At 41.1% G+C, this 16,523-nt stretch overlaps 1 protein-coding gene across 6 annotated transcripts in view; it reads right to left on the bottom strand.

Annotated features, from left to right (window-relative positions):
* Positions 1-6,071: 6,071 nt before the first annotated feature.
* Positions 6,072-16,523, bottom strand: part of LOC134220846 (protein yippee-like) — a 385,579-nt gene continuing 375,127 nt past the window's right edge. For all 6 annotated transcript variants that reach the window (XM_062700001.1, XM_062700000.1, XM_062699998.1 and 3 more), the window contains 3 exons: positions 7,653-7,864; positions 7,364-7,472; positions 6,072-7,301 (listed from right to left, as the gene is read on the bottom strand). In XM_062700001.1, coding sequence (XP_062555985.1) covers positions 7,212-7,301; positions 7,364-7,472; positions 7,653-7,864 — 411 coding nt within the window. In that variant the 3' untranslated portion in view covers positions 6,072-7,211. The remainder of the gene's footprint in view (positions 7,302-7,363; positions 7,473-7,652; positions 7,865-16,523) is intronic.

Here is a 16,523-nt window from a genome sequence, read left to right as displayed (position 1 = left end):
AACCAGATCGGAAAACATCAACATAAGCAGGGTTTAAATTTGTGCGAAGTTTCTTTTAAATGAACAGTACTGAAGAAAACTGCGAATTTCTTAGATGTTTTTGAGTTGGCGCTTCTGAATTATATATGAGATGAAAGCTCCTTACCTCCCTAATTGCCTTGCGGGTTTAGTTTTTTATCCTAGATCTGTTGGTGAAAAATATTCCCTTTGAAAAAACGATCATGTTTTATCAAAAAAGTCCAATTTCTCCTATAGTAAACAACTTTATAACCATATTAACCACTTGGTATAAAGTACTAATTGAGTAGAAAAAGCGTGCAAAATTTGAACAAAATCGGTCAGTCATTGGCAAAGTTATTGCATTTTTTAGTTTTGGCGATTTTTGAACAATAATTTTTGAATGGCCGTTTTACCCCACTTCCCCTCAATGAAAAAACCTGAAAATTTTCAAAATGTCTTCTCTTACATATATGAACAAACCCTGAAAATTTCATCCAAATCGGAAAATATCGATACAAGAGGGGATCGCGCTTATCACGAACTGGCTCTTAATTTAGTACTTTCACAGTTATCATCTTCGAGGCTTCTAATCCAAGACACCATTTTTGTATTCACGGCAAGCACGACGATACGAGAAAATGCCCAACTCGGATGTTTCTTAGACTGTGACCGGAATTAGAACCCAGCCACCTTCAGCATGGTTTGTATTGCAGCCGCGCATCTTACCGCACCCAGGGATTGAACCTATCATTTCATTATCACAGGTGTTTGCTGCACAGATTATCAGGAAACTGGTCATCTCGTATAGGCGTGCGAGGAATATCGTGGCCCAACTAACAGTGGTAACTCCGGATCCGAAGAAAACAACCAAAGCCTATTATGGAAGTGTTGACGGATCTTGTTCTCGAGTACATATCCCTTGTTCATCAATTTTTAAGGGCTGCGAAACGGTGAGTTGACATCCGGGAAGGGGCGCCTAACATAGCTCTGGTCCTCACAAGTTCCAATACTCACGCTTCCACGGGTCTTCCGATGACAATTGACCGCCAGCTAAGGGTTGCGTACTTAGCTGGTAGTGCAGCCTGGGCACTGTTGTCCTTCTGACATCAGCTAGAGTGAGAGGGTGCGTCCTGTGGGGTCTGCCTAGGATGTGGTGGGGTTCGACAGTTGGCTCTGTTGAAATCCTATAAAAAGCAGCATGTGTCCCCAAGCAGGCCCTATCAAAGCGACCGTGTGCCGCTCAAAGCGCACTAGTCTAGTCCCGGTGTTGGGTGGGACTTTAAACAAATTTGACCCGACTGATCGAGCGTCTGTCCACCAAGGAGGTGCGGCTCCAACAGCGTCTGTTCTGGCATCCAGCGGCAGAGTATGAAATGCTATTTCCCGGAAGCTATACCTAAAATGGCAGCCCCATCCCGGTGGATAGAGAACCTTGGGCCAACAACCTACTGTTCCCGAAACATCAATTCGTTCGAGAATCCGATAATGAAAGAATACGGACTGATTTTACGGCGATGACTCTTAGCGCGAAACAACGGACACGAATAGGAACATGGAACGTTTTAACCCTAGCCCGGCAGGGTAAATTGGCACAACTTGCCAAAGAGGCACGCCGCATGAAGCTTGAGATCCTGGGACTGAGTGAAGTCCGTTGGCCAAACTTTGGAGAACACAGAACGCCGTCGGGACAAGTTCTGCTATACTCTGGTTTACGAGGAGAACACGCTCCCCAGCATCGCGGAGTTGGCTTCCTACTAAGCGCTCAGGCACACTCTGCGCTTATGAAGTGGGAACCTATAAGTGAAAGGATAATCGTTGCCAGATTTAGAACACGGGTCCGAAACCTTACTATAATCCAATGTTATGCGCCAACCGATGCTGCCGATCTGCAAGACAAAAAGAACTTCTACAGTCAACTCAATGCCGTCGTAGATAGAATTCCAAAGGGTGATATCAAGATCTGTTTGGGCGACTTCAATGCGAAGATCGGATCCGACAACTCGAACCATGAGCGCATTATGGGACGCCATGGTCTCGGAGAAATGAGCGAAAACGGAGAGCTGTTCGCAGAATTTTGTGGTAATAACGACATGGTGATCGGGGGATCGCTCTTTCCTCATCGATCGGTTCACAAGATCACGTGGGTCTCCCGTGACGGCTTTACAGAAAATCAAATCGACCACATCTGCATCAGCCGAAAATGGAAACGGAGCCTTCTTGATGTACGGAATAAACGTAGTGTCGATATTGCGTCTGATCATCACCTCCTCATCGGCGAAATACGCCTGCGCATTGAGCGGATTCGTCGGCAGGAGGAAAGAGATGGACGACGATTCAACACACGCCGACTGGAAGATGCCACGGTGAAACGGTCCTTCGTTGAAGAACTGGATATGCGTGCTGCAGATATTCCGGAAGGTGGCAGCGTGGAAGACCAATGGACCGCCATCAATAATGCCTTCATCACCACCAGCGAGAATAATCTGGGCGAACTACGCACCCAGAGAAAACAATGGATCACCGATGAGACCTGGAGAAAGATAGAGGAGCGAAGAGAAGCCAAAACCGCGATAGAGCGTTCGAAAACCAGAGGAGCCAAAGTCTTAGCCCGTCAACGATACGCGGCTCTTGAGAAGGAAGTAAAACGCTCATGTCGACGGGACAAGCGAGCGTGGGCAGACTCTCTGGCCGACGAAGGAGAGAGAGCCGCCGCAACCGGGGACATTCGCCTCCTCTACGATATCTCACGACGCTTAAGCGGGGCGAAGATGAATGCAACGATGCCTGTGAAAGACGCGAATGATCAGTTATTGACCGACCCCACTGACCAGCTGAAACGCTGGTTCGAGCACTTCGAACAACTTTTTCAAGTGCCAGCCAGGCCATCACCACCTCGGCATGATCTGCCTAGGATCCGACGTATAACACGCGTCAATACCGAAGCTCCATCACTGCTAGAGATTCAAACAACCATCCAAAGCATGAAATCGAATAAAGCCCCAGGGGTCGACCGCATATCAGCCGAGATGCTCAAAGCTGACCCCATGACATCCGCTCAACTACTGCATCGTTTATTTCGTAATATCTGGGACACCGCAACTTTCCCGGTCGACTGGATGCAAGGTATCTTAGTGAAGGTGCCCAAAAAGGGTGACCTGACTGTATGCGATAACTGGCGAGGCATTATGTTGCTGTGTACCGTTCTCAAAGTTCTGTGCAAAATTATCCTAGCGCGGATTCAGGAGAAGATCGATGCGACTCTCCGGCGGCAGCAAGCCGGATTCCGTGCCGGAAGATCCTGTGTGGACCATATTGTCACGCTCCGCATCATTCTGGAGCAGGTCAACGAATTCCGACCGTCTCAATCACGAGAATATGTGGGGCGCCCTGAGACGCAAGGGAGTTCCTGAGAAAATGATCGGCCTCATCGAGGCGCAGTACGAGGCCTTCTCGTGTAGAGTGCTGCACAGTGGGGTCTTGTCCGACCCTATCCGGGTCGTAGCTGGTGTGAGGCAAGGATGTATTCTATCACCGTTACTGTTCCTCATCGTAATCGACGAGATTCTGGTAGATGCGATTGACCGTGAACCAAACCGCGGGCTATTATGGCAGCCTATAACCGTGGAGCACCTAAACGACTTCGAAATGGCGGATGATGTTGCACTCCTCGCGCAACGGCGCTCTGATATGCAGAGTAAGCTCAACGGCCAATTTGTTTGAAGACAAAGGATTTATCTTCGCTCATCTATATGTTCCACTATCTATAGATTGCATGGTTTGCTCGTTTCGAGTCGAGATGCGCAATGCCACTCCTGCTTACAAGTTTCCAAGGGTATAAGCAACAATCAATAGGAAACTGAAGATTTTTTGTGAAACCACACCACGTTAGCTATGAACGGTCTTCGGTACCCAGTAATAAAATCATCACTTCAGTACGTTATCTATTGATACGCTCTTTAGAACAAAGATTAGCACTGCTGTCATAGCAACATTTTCGTAAGTTGTTTTTTTTCCAAACGATATTTTAGTTCCAAGATAAAGAATGTCGCTGTCGTCGATATCCGGAACATCTTTGGCTGCCGAGGATAATGTGCTAAATGTCAATGACGGAAAAATACATACGATTTGACAGTTCGGTATGTTTCGGACAGCAGAACAAAGGGAACCGAAGGGACAATCTTTGTCTTGTAACTAAAATATCTTTTTTTTTCTTAAACAAAAACAATCCACACAAATGGAAGATAGTTATATCTATGGTATAAGTCCAGTGTTGGTAGAATCATGTTCAAATCCCAATCATCGAAGTCTCATGCACGAGTTAACTCGCTTGCGATCTGTAGGCAGAGTATCGCGCTTGTGTTTTTCACACAAAATCGCATCGTTTCGCTCATTTGCCGAAAAATGATTTCGATCCAAAAAGCTTCAAAACCCAGTCGAAGAGTATTTTAGGTTTAAGTATATATTTAATTTGATGATCACATCGAAGACGAACACGTGGAAATCATGCAATGATGCATATTGTGAGTCGAACATGAGCGATGAACGATTCTCTGGTCCATAAGTCGGGTGAGGTTTGACTCGCGCTTGATTTGAATCCTGGATGAGATTTGAAAATTTGAGTCTTCCCAACACTGCTACAAGGCTTGAGTAAAGCAAACTATAGAGATAATTTTGTTTTAGGCACAGACGCACATTTCAATCTTGAATTCAGTCATATATTTTAAGAATCGAAGATTTTTTGAAAATACTGAGAAATAGTCAATTATGTATTCTAGTTTTCTCTATTTCGCGTGACATTATCTAGAAATAAGTAAAGTGCGGGACGTTTCGCGGGACGCTTTTTCAGTGCGGGACAAATAATGAAAAGGCGGGACTGTCCCGTGGAACGCGGGACGTCTGGTCACATTAGATTTGACAGCAAATGCGCTGTTCCAATTTTAAAAATTCTCTTTGTTGTTATTCTAGCTAAGAAAGGCAATAAGGAGAATTTAGATAGCGTCTGGCGTCGTGGTAAGCATACCAGCTCTTCATCCATGAGGGTCTGGATACATTTTCTGAGACCGGAAGTCTATTCATGCCTTTTCACATAAAGCAAATAGAACCGAATTGATACGATATGTAAAATCGCAGTCGTTTTCCTAGCAGGACATAAGTCGGTAGAAAATAGACACAGATATGGAAATAAAAGCATTCAATGATTACATCGCAACGATTCACAGTGCAAAAAATTCGTCCTCTAAGGTCTGTCTCATTTGAAGAAATAAACTGAAATTAAACTTAAAAGTGACATTTCTCAATAATTATCGAATAGCAAGACTAGTTTTGACAGACAGACAGACTGGTATCGAATGATTTTTCATCGATGTCTTATTGGAATTGCTGGGGAGCACTTTTAAGTTTAATTCTCCAAATGAGACAGACTGCACAGACCTCAACTTGCCTAGCAAATTACATTCGAAATAAAAAGATTTGCAATCAAAAAGGTAGCATATATGCTATTGTGATAGAACGGAAACTTATTCCAAGAGTCGAACCAAATCGACAAACAATTTATTGACCTCCCCGGTGAACTTACTCGTCTTCACTTGAAAAATAAATCAAAACAGTGTAATAACAGAACGATCATGATTCTTTATTTTCTGAACTCAAGAATGAACTGTGTGCTGAATGGCGCTATCCAGCAAGGTTTAAGATTTTCTACTTAGTACGTCTTACTCATAACAGTTAATTAATCAGCTTAACCGCATCCGTTTCGGCAACGATTAGATGCATAGGCTCGGCGATCAGTGGATTCCGTTAGCACTGATTCGAAATTAACACACTGCAGTGCATTTTGTTTTAAATTTGTTCCTGATTTCTACTGTTGAGTTTGTGTTTCTTGTATCTATTAGGTGTATTTGGCAGTAAGATTCTTTCGTTCTCTGTGACTTTCACTTTGCTTTGCCCAGGGCAAATCGCTGAGACTGCCAATTAGGAGTTTGGGGGCTGCTTCTGTTCAAATCTCGACATGAATGGCTGTTCTGTGTTTGTGTGTGTTATCACTCGCCTGAGCCAAAAGAAACACAGATACATGAAATACAAAAATATTTTGTTTTATTAAAAAAAATACATAATAATCGTAATATTATACATGTATTGATCACATTCGCTATCCAAAAAGAATAAAACTGAAACAGAAGTAACAGTACTGCTGCTCGGCGACAGGCGTTACAATAGCTGTTTATTTTAGTTGCATTTTTTGCTTTATTTTGCATTCGTTCCATTGCATTTATCTAGACTTGTGATTTATAAAACCATAAGTTTATGTCTTCTTCAACATCCTTCTTTCAGTTTTGTTTCCTTTCGTAGAACTAAAGCTAGATTCTTAGACGTGTATATTTCGACTAAAATACGATTTATTATAAATGTTATCTCACTTGAAACATTCGTAAAACTAATATCACTCTCGCATTTTCTCTCTCGCGTACCTTCTTCCTGCCCTCACTCATCGTCCACCACGGATCCTCTGTCTCATTGCTGGGGATCCCAATCTCCAATCTCCACGGTTACTCAAACCGTTTCATACATCTACATCTGCTTTCTCTACCACTCATCGATCGTAGTTATCTCATCACTAATCCATAAAATAGTGTTAATCTTCTCGCTAGCTTAGGAAACTCAATCGTTTCCTTTTTATTTGTTTCTCTGCTACTAAGGGACTTGAAAGAGTAAGGTATCTAAACTAAATAATATTTCTCTTTAATCGTGTACGTTGTTCTCGCAGGTAAAATAAGAATGGTTTCAAGAATGTCTGACAATTAAAAAATAATCCCAATCTAATGCACGGCTTTAACGGCGCCGTTCGATACTTCGGACGATATACGACGATGCAGTATGCGCTTGTGAGTGTTAATGGAACGAACACGTCATAGAGAAAGATCTACTAGTATTATAGGATTGAACGCAGATAGGAAATGACAGAGCAGCTACGCACGTGTACGTTTTTGACAGGGTTTGGTCCGGTTGGCTCTCCCTGGGGACCTCCTTGCGGGGAGACAGAATTCAGAACTAGGACACACTGTGACTCGGAAAGTAGATGCGAGTTTGCGAAAAAGTTGCCATTCCGTAGGCATCTTTTCCGACTAGCTCGTACTGTTGGGTTGTGGGATTCTTACGTTTTGTTACCAATATTGACTAATCTATTTGACGCGATTACAGCAATGGCCAGGCGATCAATCCCAACCGTTCTCCTTGATCATGTGAGCTAGTTCTATGATGTACTTCCCCTCTTTGTATTTCTGGCTAGATTCGAAAGCGTGCTCCTAAAATTTGAAACAGACAGATTAAAGCTTTTATCGATGCATCCGATATAAATGGGTCTTACGTATTTCCATCCTAAAGGCGTTTTACAGCATTCGCAGTAAATGTCGGCTACGGCGTGTAAGCCAGTTAGCAGGACGCGTTCTTCGGCTTGGCCACAAGCTACGTTGACCCTGAAAACAATAAGCAATGATTAATAGGCAAACAACATTATGCAGGATCAGTGATTCTCAAAACAAAAATCAAAAAGTGTTGTTAATAATAACAGTGAACTGTTAAAATTAGCTAACATGTAGTTATTTTCCGTTAGAAAGAAACACCGCTCGTCCACATGTACAATACTAAATACTTACACCGAATTGAACAGATACGCCCGTCCCTGGCTTCCCTGGAACGATTTCGATATAAGCTCATCGTGACTAGCTAGGTGTGCCCGACAGTGGACACAGGAATACGTTCGGTTGGTTGGCGGGAGATAGGCTTGAAACGTTTTCACCATATTGCCACTTCCTGACGATGATGACGACGATGTGTGCCCGTTTGCGTGCCCAACGTTGGCCGCTTCCTGTTGGTTGGTTGCGATTGGTTTTGTAAGTTTTGTTTTGCAATCGATTCAGAGCAGAAAACAGAGAGAGAAAAAAAAACATAAAGAACTAGTAAGTCAAAATTACTTGGAAAGTATAACAAACGAAAAGATTAAAAGGCTATTATAGTTGAAAAAAGCGCGAACTCAAAATAGCATTAGCAGCCTTTAAATATTTATCGCAGTACAAGTTTCAGCCGAAGGGTCTCACAATTTCACGAAGTTTCTTTCTGTACTAGAGAAGAATATAAATGAACGTGCAGGATAGGCTTATATAAGTAAATTCAAGTTTTGTGCAGAACATATTTGAATCATTTGTTTGAGAAACTGCATAAGTCCATTTTACATTATTTCGAGAAAACAACAAAAAACTGTTTTTTAACAAATTTGCATCGAATCTTTCGATTTCTCCGATACAGATCAATAGTTTTTGGCAAAACTCAACACCCTGGGGCACTTTCAGTGCAAAAAATGTAAGCAGTTCTCCACAATTGCTCTTCAAAGTACGTGGACATATGTAGTTTCTCAAGCAAACGAAATTTTTTTCATACATTCCTGAACAAAATTTTTTTTTTCGTATTTTTATGTATTTTTGGACAAGGATTCAGAATATATAAAAATCTCATTTTGGCCAAAAATGTTACATATGCAGTTTCTCAAACAAACGGTTCATTTGTGGACTAGGGGTTGCGATAATGTGCGGTTTATACACAATTTACGAATTTAACGCAGCAACCCACATAGCATTTTGATTTCACGATATGTCATAACATTGATGAACGGAAACCAGTGGTGGGGGATGTGGAGATAGGTAAATTATCTTCAAATTTCTTTATTATTTTAAGCTCTTTGCTCCTATAGTTGCGAGAACTGTACAGGGGTTAGACAAAAAGGTTGAGATAGGTAAAATTATGTCGAAATTCAAATCAGCATAACTTTGCGTATAATAATCCGATTTTGATAAAACTAGGACGATCAGAAGCGGACACTCTTCTAGTATACTATCCTCTTTTAAAACCTGAGATTGGTCTTTGACCACCGGAGATGTTCCGGGTTTTCCGAGGGTTTGTTCAAGATGCATTTTTTCCATTGCTTGTCATTTTATGTGAAGTTTACTTTCATCATGTTTTATGCTTTCTACAAAAACTAGAACTAATACGGCGACCAATCGTGGCTGTAGATGGAGAATACATCTAAACTATGCAGAGATATGGCCATTTCCGTAAAAACGGCACCGGGAACATGATGAAATGATAACAGATTGGAATAATGCAAATATGAGTATCTGACTTCATGGATTTGCGAGACGATGATTACAGAAACATTTCCAGAATGATAGGGTCCACTGCCACCCTTACAGCAGGTTCCATGGGCGTTCCTGGAGGGGCCGGTTTTTGGCACCATCTGGAACCATGCATATATGGGTGTCAAAATTCATGTTTTCTCAATACGATGAATGTATGATCTCTATTAAGGTCACTCCTGACGGAATCCAAGATTAAAAGTGCTCGCGTTTTCGGGGGCACACCACTCGATTCAGAGGCGGCGCACAACTGTCATTTTTGTTAATTTAGCTTTGCTGCGTCGCAGCATGCGTGAAATAATAAAAATGACAGTTGTACATTGCTTTCGTATCGAGTGGTGTGCCCCCGAAAACGCGAGCACTTTTAATCTTGGATTCCGTCAGGAGTGACCTTAAAGATACATTTTGAGGACTGTAAGACTCTCTGGCCAATTTGTAACAGGTTCCTGGTGTTCTGCGAAAGTGACATTTGTTCAGGGTATATGGCCAATCCCGTACCGTTTTCACGAAAATGGCCATATCTCTGCGTATACCTAATGGATTCTCGATCTGCAGCCAGCATTGGTCAGCATATTAGTTCTTGTTTCTGGGGAATGCATAAAACATGATGCCAGTAAACGTCATACAAAATGACAAGCAGAAGAAAAATGCATTTTTAACATAATCCGGAACATCTCCGGTGGCCAATGGCCAACCAGAGGTTTTGCAATGGGCCAGTATACTAGAAGAGTTTCCGCGTCCGATGGTCCCAGTTTCATCAAAATCGGATCATTGTAAGCAAAGCTACGCTGATTTGAATTTCGACATTTTTTTTTCATATCTTAACCTTTTTGTCTAGCCCCTGTATATGAAAACAACGAGATTCGCAACTAAAAAAACATAAATTAAAAATAACGCAAATATTTGGAGGTTTAGAGGCTCCGAAAAAGAAATATTCTCGTTCGTGCAGTGCCCTATAATTATTGATAGTGGCGTATTCGAAGATATTTAACGAATTAGCAATTGCACAGCGGGTGATAACCAAACGCTGGAATGGTGTCAAACAGCAGTTCAAAAAGTCGTATACAATGCACAGGGAAGAGCTCGTTTTCAATCTTTCCGATAGAAGCATTTTTCTGAATCACAGTATTTTTTCCACGGGATTAAATTAGATTTTTTTATAATTAATTGCATATTATTCGGCAACTCGGCCGTACGAAAACCATTTTTTTGTTAAATATCTTGAATGTACACCTTGGAGGGACCTCCAAGACACGTGGATTCTTTTTCGCAAATTTGATATCGATTTGTCCATTTCGAAACATGTGCTGTGCATATGTACAGCCAAGATATTTAAAAAAATAGATTTTTTTATAAAGAAAATTAAAACAAAATCACTGTTGCCAAATCACAAGAATGACATTGGAAAATTTTCAATTTTACCTAATTTTCAAAACAACTTCTTTTGTAAACAAAGATTCAAACGTCGATAACGACACTGATAGCCTTCCCACGCAAACCAACACCATCAACAGGTAGCCGAACCCCTTACCTACCTGTTGATGGTGTTGGTTTGCGTGGGAGTGCTATTATATCACAAAAGCAGATAAGTCGTTTTGAAAATTTTGTATTGAAATGTTTTCGAAATGTTCAGAGAAATATTTTATGTTGCCAATGTTATGTTATGAAAGCCACATCCATTCTCAGTCTGAGGATAATCAAAACGATCATCAACGATTTTAAAGTTATGTGACGTTTCGGTCGAATGTATTTGGCCTTTTTCAAGGGAAATTACTGGACAAAGTAGATCTATGTTCAATATCTGTTTAATGTTATGTTGCATAATTGTGCAATATGTTTCCAGTAATTTCCCTTGAAAAAGGCCAAATACATTCGACCGAAACGTCGGATAATTTAAAAATCTAGACGTTTTGATTATTCTTAGACTGCGAAAGCCACATCCATAAGCAACTTTAATTCCAGTCGACAATTAACAATAGAAATATTTTATTTTTTCCGGCGAATTTTTGTTTTGCTTATTATGCTTACAATAAAACAACATCATTCCGGCAGAAGCCACGACCTTAATTGCAAAACATGATATCAACTTGATTGATATACGACCATGGGCGTAGCCAAGGGGGGGCAGGGGGGCCGCCGCCCCCCCTAAATTGTGGCTTTCCACATTGAACGGGTACTGAAATGAATTCCTTCAAACATGTGCACTTCACGATCCAATCATATACAGAAATACGTGCCCCCTTGTCATAGGACGAGTTTGTACAATCCCATTGAAATTCCACCACTTAATTGTATCTTGACAGATACGTATTTCGACCTCAACAGTAAGGCCGTCTTCAGTGTCTCGTACTTGACTCGTACTTGACTCGACTCGACTTGACTCTCTTAACGAGAGAAATACGTGGTTGAAATTCAAAAAATTGCCAAAACTTATTAGGGCATCCAGGATCCATAATATATGAAAGTTCAAAACAACTCGAAACATTTCTGGCTCAAAAATTCTCCTTGAAATCCTTATAGAAGCTCCCCTGGGAACTTCTAAATTCCTCCGGAAAGTTATCCACAAATTCCTCTGAAAATCGTTCGAAAATCCTTCTCATGTAATTGTAATTCCTCATTATCTTGAAACCCCCCACTAATTTTTTTAGGAAATCCACGAGGAAATTCCTTGCGGATATCTTTTCTTCTCTCCAAGATTTCCTTCTAGATATTTCTTCGGCTGTTCTCTCTTCAGGAAGAATCCGGCATTTCCTTCAGGCATGCATTCGAGAGTTCCGTCAAGAATACATGTTACATTTCGCACCTCATTGCATAATACTCAACCCTAGCTATACATCAACCAATTTAGATGTGTAAGGAATAACAACAAAACCTCTTGTTTAGCGAGTGTGGAGGTTCTGTTGGCAAGGAGGCAATCGGCTTCAGACAAATCACCGAAATTGTGAGTTATACATTATTTCTAATTATGTATTTAACTATCAATAAATATATTATTTCAGCTTTTTAGCTAATGAATTACAAATATGTATTTTATTTGTTGTAAGCATCGGTTCAAAGCCACCATCCAATAGCTCCCGCAACAATACATACGGAATTTCTTCCCAAAACTCTACCAGAAGTTTCTTCAAAAATTTCTGACGGAAATCCTCCGATTTAGCTCCATAATTTCACTTGTAAATCTATAAGAAATTCCTTCGGAAATTCTTCTAGGAACTTCTCGGGGCATTCCTCTCGGAACCCTTTAATTCCTACGGGATTACTTCCAGGAAATTTTCCGGGAATACCTCCAAACATTCAATAGCGAAATCATCTAGCATTCCAATCTGGAATTCTTTTGGCAATTACTTCAGAATATCCTTCAAGAAATCCTATAGAAATATCTTCATGAATTTCTCCTGGAATTCGTCCAAGTATTTCCCCAGAAATTCTTACAGGTATTTTTCCAGGAATTTCTCCGGGAGATTTTCCGCGGAAGTGTACTAGAATTCCTTCCGGACTGCGCTCGGAATTTACTCGGATATCTGCCAAGAGTTCTTCCAGAAATTTCTTCGGAACAATCCGCAGAGATTTTCTTCAGCAACTAATCTGGGAATACTTTCAGGATTTCATCTGGAAATTTCTGCATTATTTTTCTGGGAATTCATTCAGATATTTTTTCGGAAATTCCTTTAGGAACTTCTCTAAGAACTATTTCAGGACTCCCATGTGGGAATTCCTCCGGAAGTGCTTTTGGGAGCTCCTCCGGGAGTTCTTCCAGGTGTTTTTTCAAGAAATTCTCTGGTAATATCTCCAGGAACTTTACAGGGAATTCCTGGACGATATTTAGCAGGAATTTCACGGGAAATAGGATTTTGGAAGTTCCTTCAGAAATATTTTTTCTCTTCCTCTAGGGTATTCCACCGGATGTTCCTCTGAAGTTCCACCAGTAGTTCCTTCGGGAATTCAATCAGGCTTTCCAGGAATTCATTTAGCATTTATTTAGGCATTTATCTACAAATTCCTCCATAAGTTCCTCGGAGAATTTCTCTGGGAGTTCTTACGGGAATTCCGCCGGGAGAGGACTTTTAAGAATTCTTCCAGGAGTTCCTCCTGGAATTCTTACGGTAGTTCCTTTGGGAGTTCATCCTAGAATTCTTACGAGAGTTCCTCCAGGATTTCCTACGGAAATTCTTCCTGTAGTTCTTCAATAAATTCCTCCAAAAGTTCCACTGGCAGTTCCTCCGAGAATTCCTCTGATAATTTCTCCGGAAATTCCTATAGAAAATCCCCCGGGAGTTCCTCCGGAAATTACTCTGGGAGTTCCTCCGGGAGTTCCTTTTCAGAGAAACACCCGGAGGAACTGCAGGTGAAACTCCCGGAGGGATTCTCGTAGAAACTGCTGGTGGATCTCCCGGAGGAATTCCCGAAGAAACTGCCGGAGGAGCTCCGGTAAGATCTCCCGTAAGAACTCCCGGAGGAATTTCAGGAGGAACTCCTAGAAGAATTCCCAGAGGACCTCCCGGATGAGCTCCCAGAGAAACTATCGGAAGAACTTCGGGAGGAGTTTCCAGCTTAATTTCTGAAGAAAGCCTAAATGATTTCCTGAAAAAATCCTGAATAATTTCCTGGAATAGCTTCTGGTGGAACTCCCGGAGGAATTTCCGGAGAAACTCCCGGATGAATTGCTGGTGAAATTCCCGAAGGAACTCTCGAAGGAATTTTCTTGAAGAATTCCTGAAGAAACTCTCGGGAGAATTTTCAAAGGAACCCCGGGGAAACTACCAGAAGCATACTCGGAAACAAGAGAATTCATACTCTAGACAAATCTCGTCTAGTTGAAACCTTTGTTGGGGTTTGTAGCTGGACCATCATCATCATCAGAGGACCTCCCGGAGAATTCCCTGAGGAGCTCGCAGAGAAACTCTCGGAGGAGCTTCTGATGGAAAATCTATATAAATTCCTGAAGAAGCCTAAATAAATTCCAATTCTGCCGAAAATCCCAGAAGAATTTTCAGAGGAACTGCCGATAGAACTACCGGAATAATTCTCGAAGGAAATCCTAGAGAAATTCCAGGTGGAAATGCCGGTGGAGCTCCTGGAAGGAGGAATTTTCGGAGAAACTCCTAGAGGATCTCCCATTGGAAATCTTGAAGTTTCCACCGGAATTCTTTCAGGATTTCATTGCGAATTAGTATAGGAACTCCTCCGAAAATTCCATTGTTGATTTCATTTTCGGTATAATTCCTGTATAAATTTCCGGTGGAATTCCTGGAGGAATTCTTTGAAGTTTTCACAAGAAATTATTCGAAACAATTCACGGAAAATTTAATGGAATTTACACAAGAAATTCGAAGATTTTTCGTGAAATTCTTAGGAATGTTTTCTGCGGAATTTCCACGGAATATTCTTATTCTTAAAAATTATGGGAAACAGCACGAAATTATTTGAATTATTGCAGGGAATTCTGCAGAACTTATGAACAAGTTCGTGAAGATTTTCTTGGAGTAAATAATGGTGGAATTTTTGGATCAATTCCCGGCAAAATTTATGGTGGAATTCTTGAAGTCACTGCCGAAGAAGTTTATGGAGGCATTCCCAAAGAATCCCTGATAGAATTTCGGATAGAATGCCAGGAGCAATTGTCGAAGGAATTCCTGGAGAAAGCTTGCATATTGATTTTTCTGCCTATTTTATAATAAATATAATTTCAGAGAGGATTTGTTTACAAATTTAGATGTATGGTTCTAGTTTTCTTAAACTTATGGAATAATGCAGGATTTTTATAATAATTGTTATAGCCGATTTAATATTCTTTCTGAATACTAAGTTCGGTAATATTTTTCTCACTTTATTTAAAAATATCTGATGAGCAATAAATCACGCATTTTTAAATCCATTATTGTTTTAATCATTATTGTTTCGATTTGGTTTGGATTTGGTTTCATGTGTCAATATTCATGCGTTTTTACAAAACTACTATAAAATTACGATTTAGAAGACCAAAAAAGTTGGCCCCCTTCTCGAAATCCTGGCTACGCCGATGTATACGACAGCGGTTCTCCACCGTTTTCTTGAGAGGTACCCCTTCGTGTTTTGTATTAATTGAGGTACCCCCTATTTTAATAAGCATATTTCATAAGATGGGGCCTAGGGTAGTTCACATTTCAAAAATGTTCGAAAATTCCAACTCCCATATGTCTATTAGCATCATTTTGATAATATAGGAGTCCTGGCAAATTTTTAGGCAATTCGGTGGCCATTCAAGGGTGGCGCGAAGTCAATTTATGTTTATATGGAAATTTGTATGAAAATTAAAATTTATTCAAATTCCCCTACAACTCTTACATCGTGATGAATTCAAACAAACATCCCCAACCTCCATTTTTGGAATCTATTTGAGCTCAACCAGTGGGTAACTCATTAATTTTGGTTTATATTTCCACCGCTACGTTGAGGCTAATTACACCATTTTAGCCATTTATCGGGCCCTCCTTAGCCGTGCGGTAAGACGCGCGGCTACAAAGCACGACCATGCTGAGGGTGGCTGGGTTCAATTCCCGGTACCGGTCTAGGCAATTTTCGGATTGGAAATTGTCTCGACTTCCCTTGGCATAAAAGTATTACCATGTTAGCCTCATAATATACGAATGCAAAAATGGTAACTTGGCTTAGAAACCTCGCAGTTAATAACTGTGGAAGTGCTTAATGAACACTAAGCTGCGAGGCGGCTCTGTTCCAGTGTGGGGATGTTTTGCCAATAAGAAGAAGAAGAAGAAGTTCATAAGATAAACTTGAAAGAGTGTTTTCGAACCAATTGAAAAGATACTTTTGAGCATCTTGAAATGACGTTTCTGAATCTTTTGAAAATAGGCTTCCAAGCTGCTTAAAAGAAGAAAGAAGAATTCCGAGCCATTCGGAAGGAAGTTTCCGAGCCTCTCGAAAGTGTGTTTCCAAGACTCAAAAAGTGACTTCCAAACCTCTTGAAACTGGGCTTCCGACCCTTTTGAAAAGAGACTCCCGAGCCACTCGTGGGGGTTAGCTAGAAGAATTCTGAGTTCCTCGAATGGAGGTTTCTGTGCCTTTTCAAAGGGGGCTTCCGAGACTCATGAAAGGTGTCTTCCATGCCTCTCGAATGGAAGCTTTGACTATCTGAAAATGACGTTGCTGAGCCTTTTGAAAATAGGCTTCCAAGCTTCTTGAAAGAAGAATTCCGAGCCCCTCGATAGTGTTTCCGATCCATCTTGTAAGAGGGCTTCCAACCCTTTTAAAAAAGGGGCATCTGAGCCTCTTGAATGAGAGCTTCCTATCTTTTTGAAAGGGGGCTTACGAATCTCTTGAAAGGGGGCTTCTAACCATATT

This window comes from Armigeres subalbatus, chromosome 3 (assembly GCF_024139115.2).
Source record: "Armigeres subalbatus isolate Guangzhou_Male chromosome 3, GZ_Asu_2, whole genome shotgun sequence".
NCBI lineage: Eukaryota > Metazoa > Arthropoda > Insecta > Diptera > Culicidae > Armigeres > Armigeres subalbatus.
This window is presented reverse-complemented; position numbering and strand designations above follow the sequence as displayed.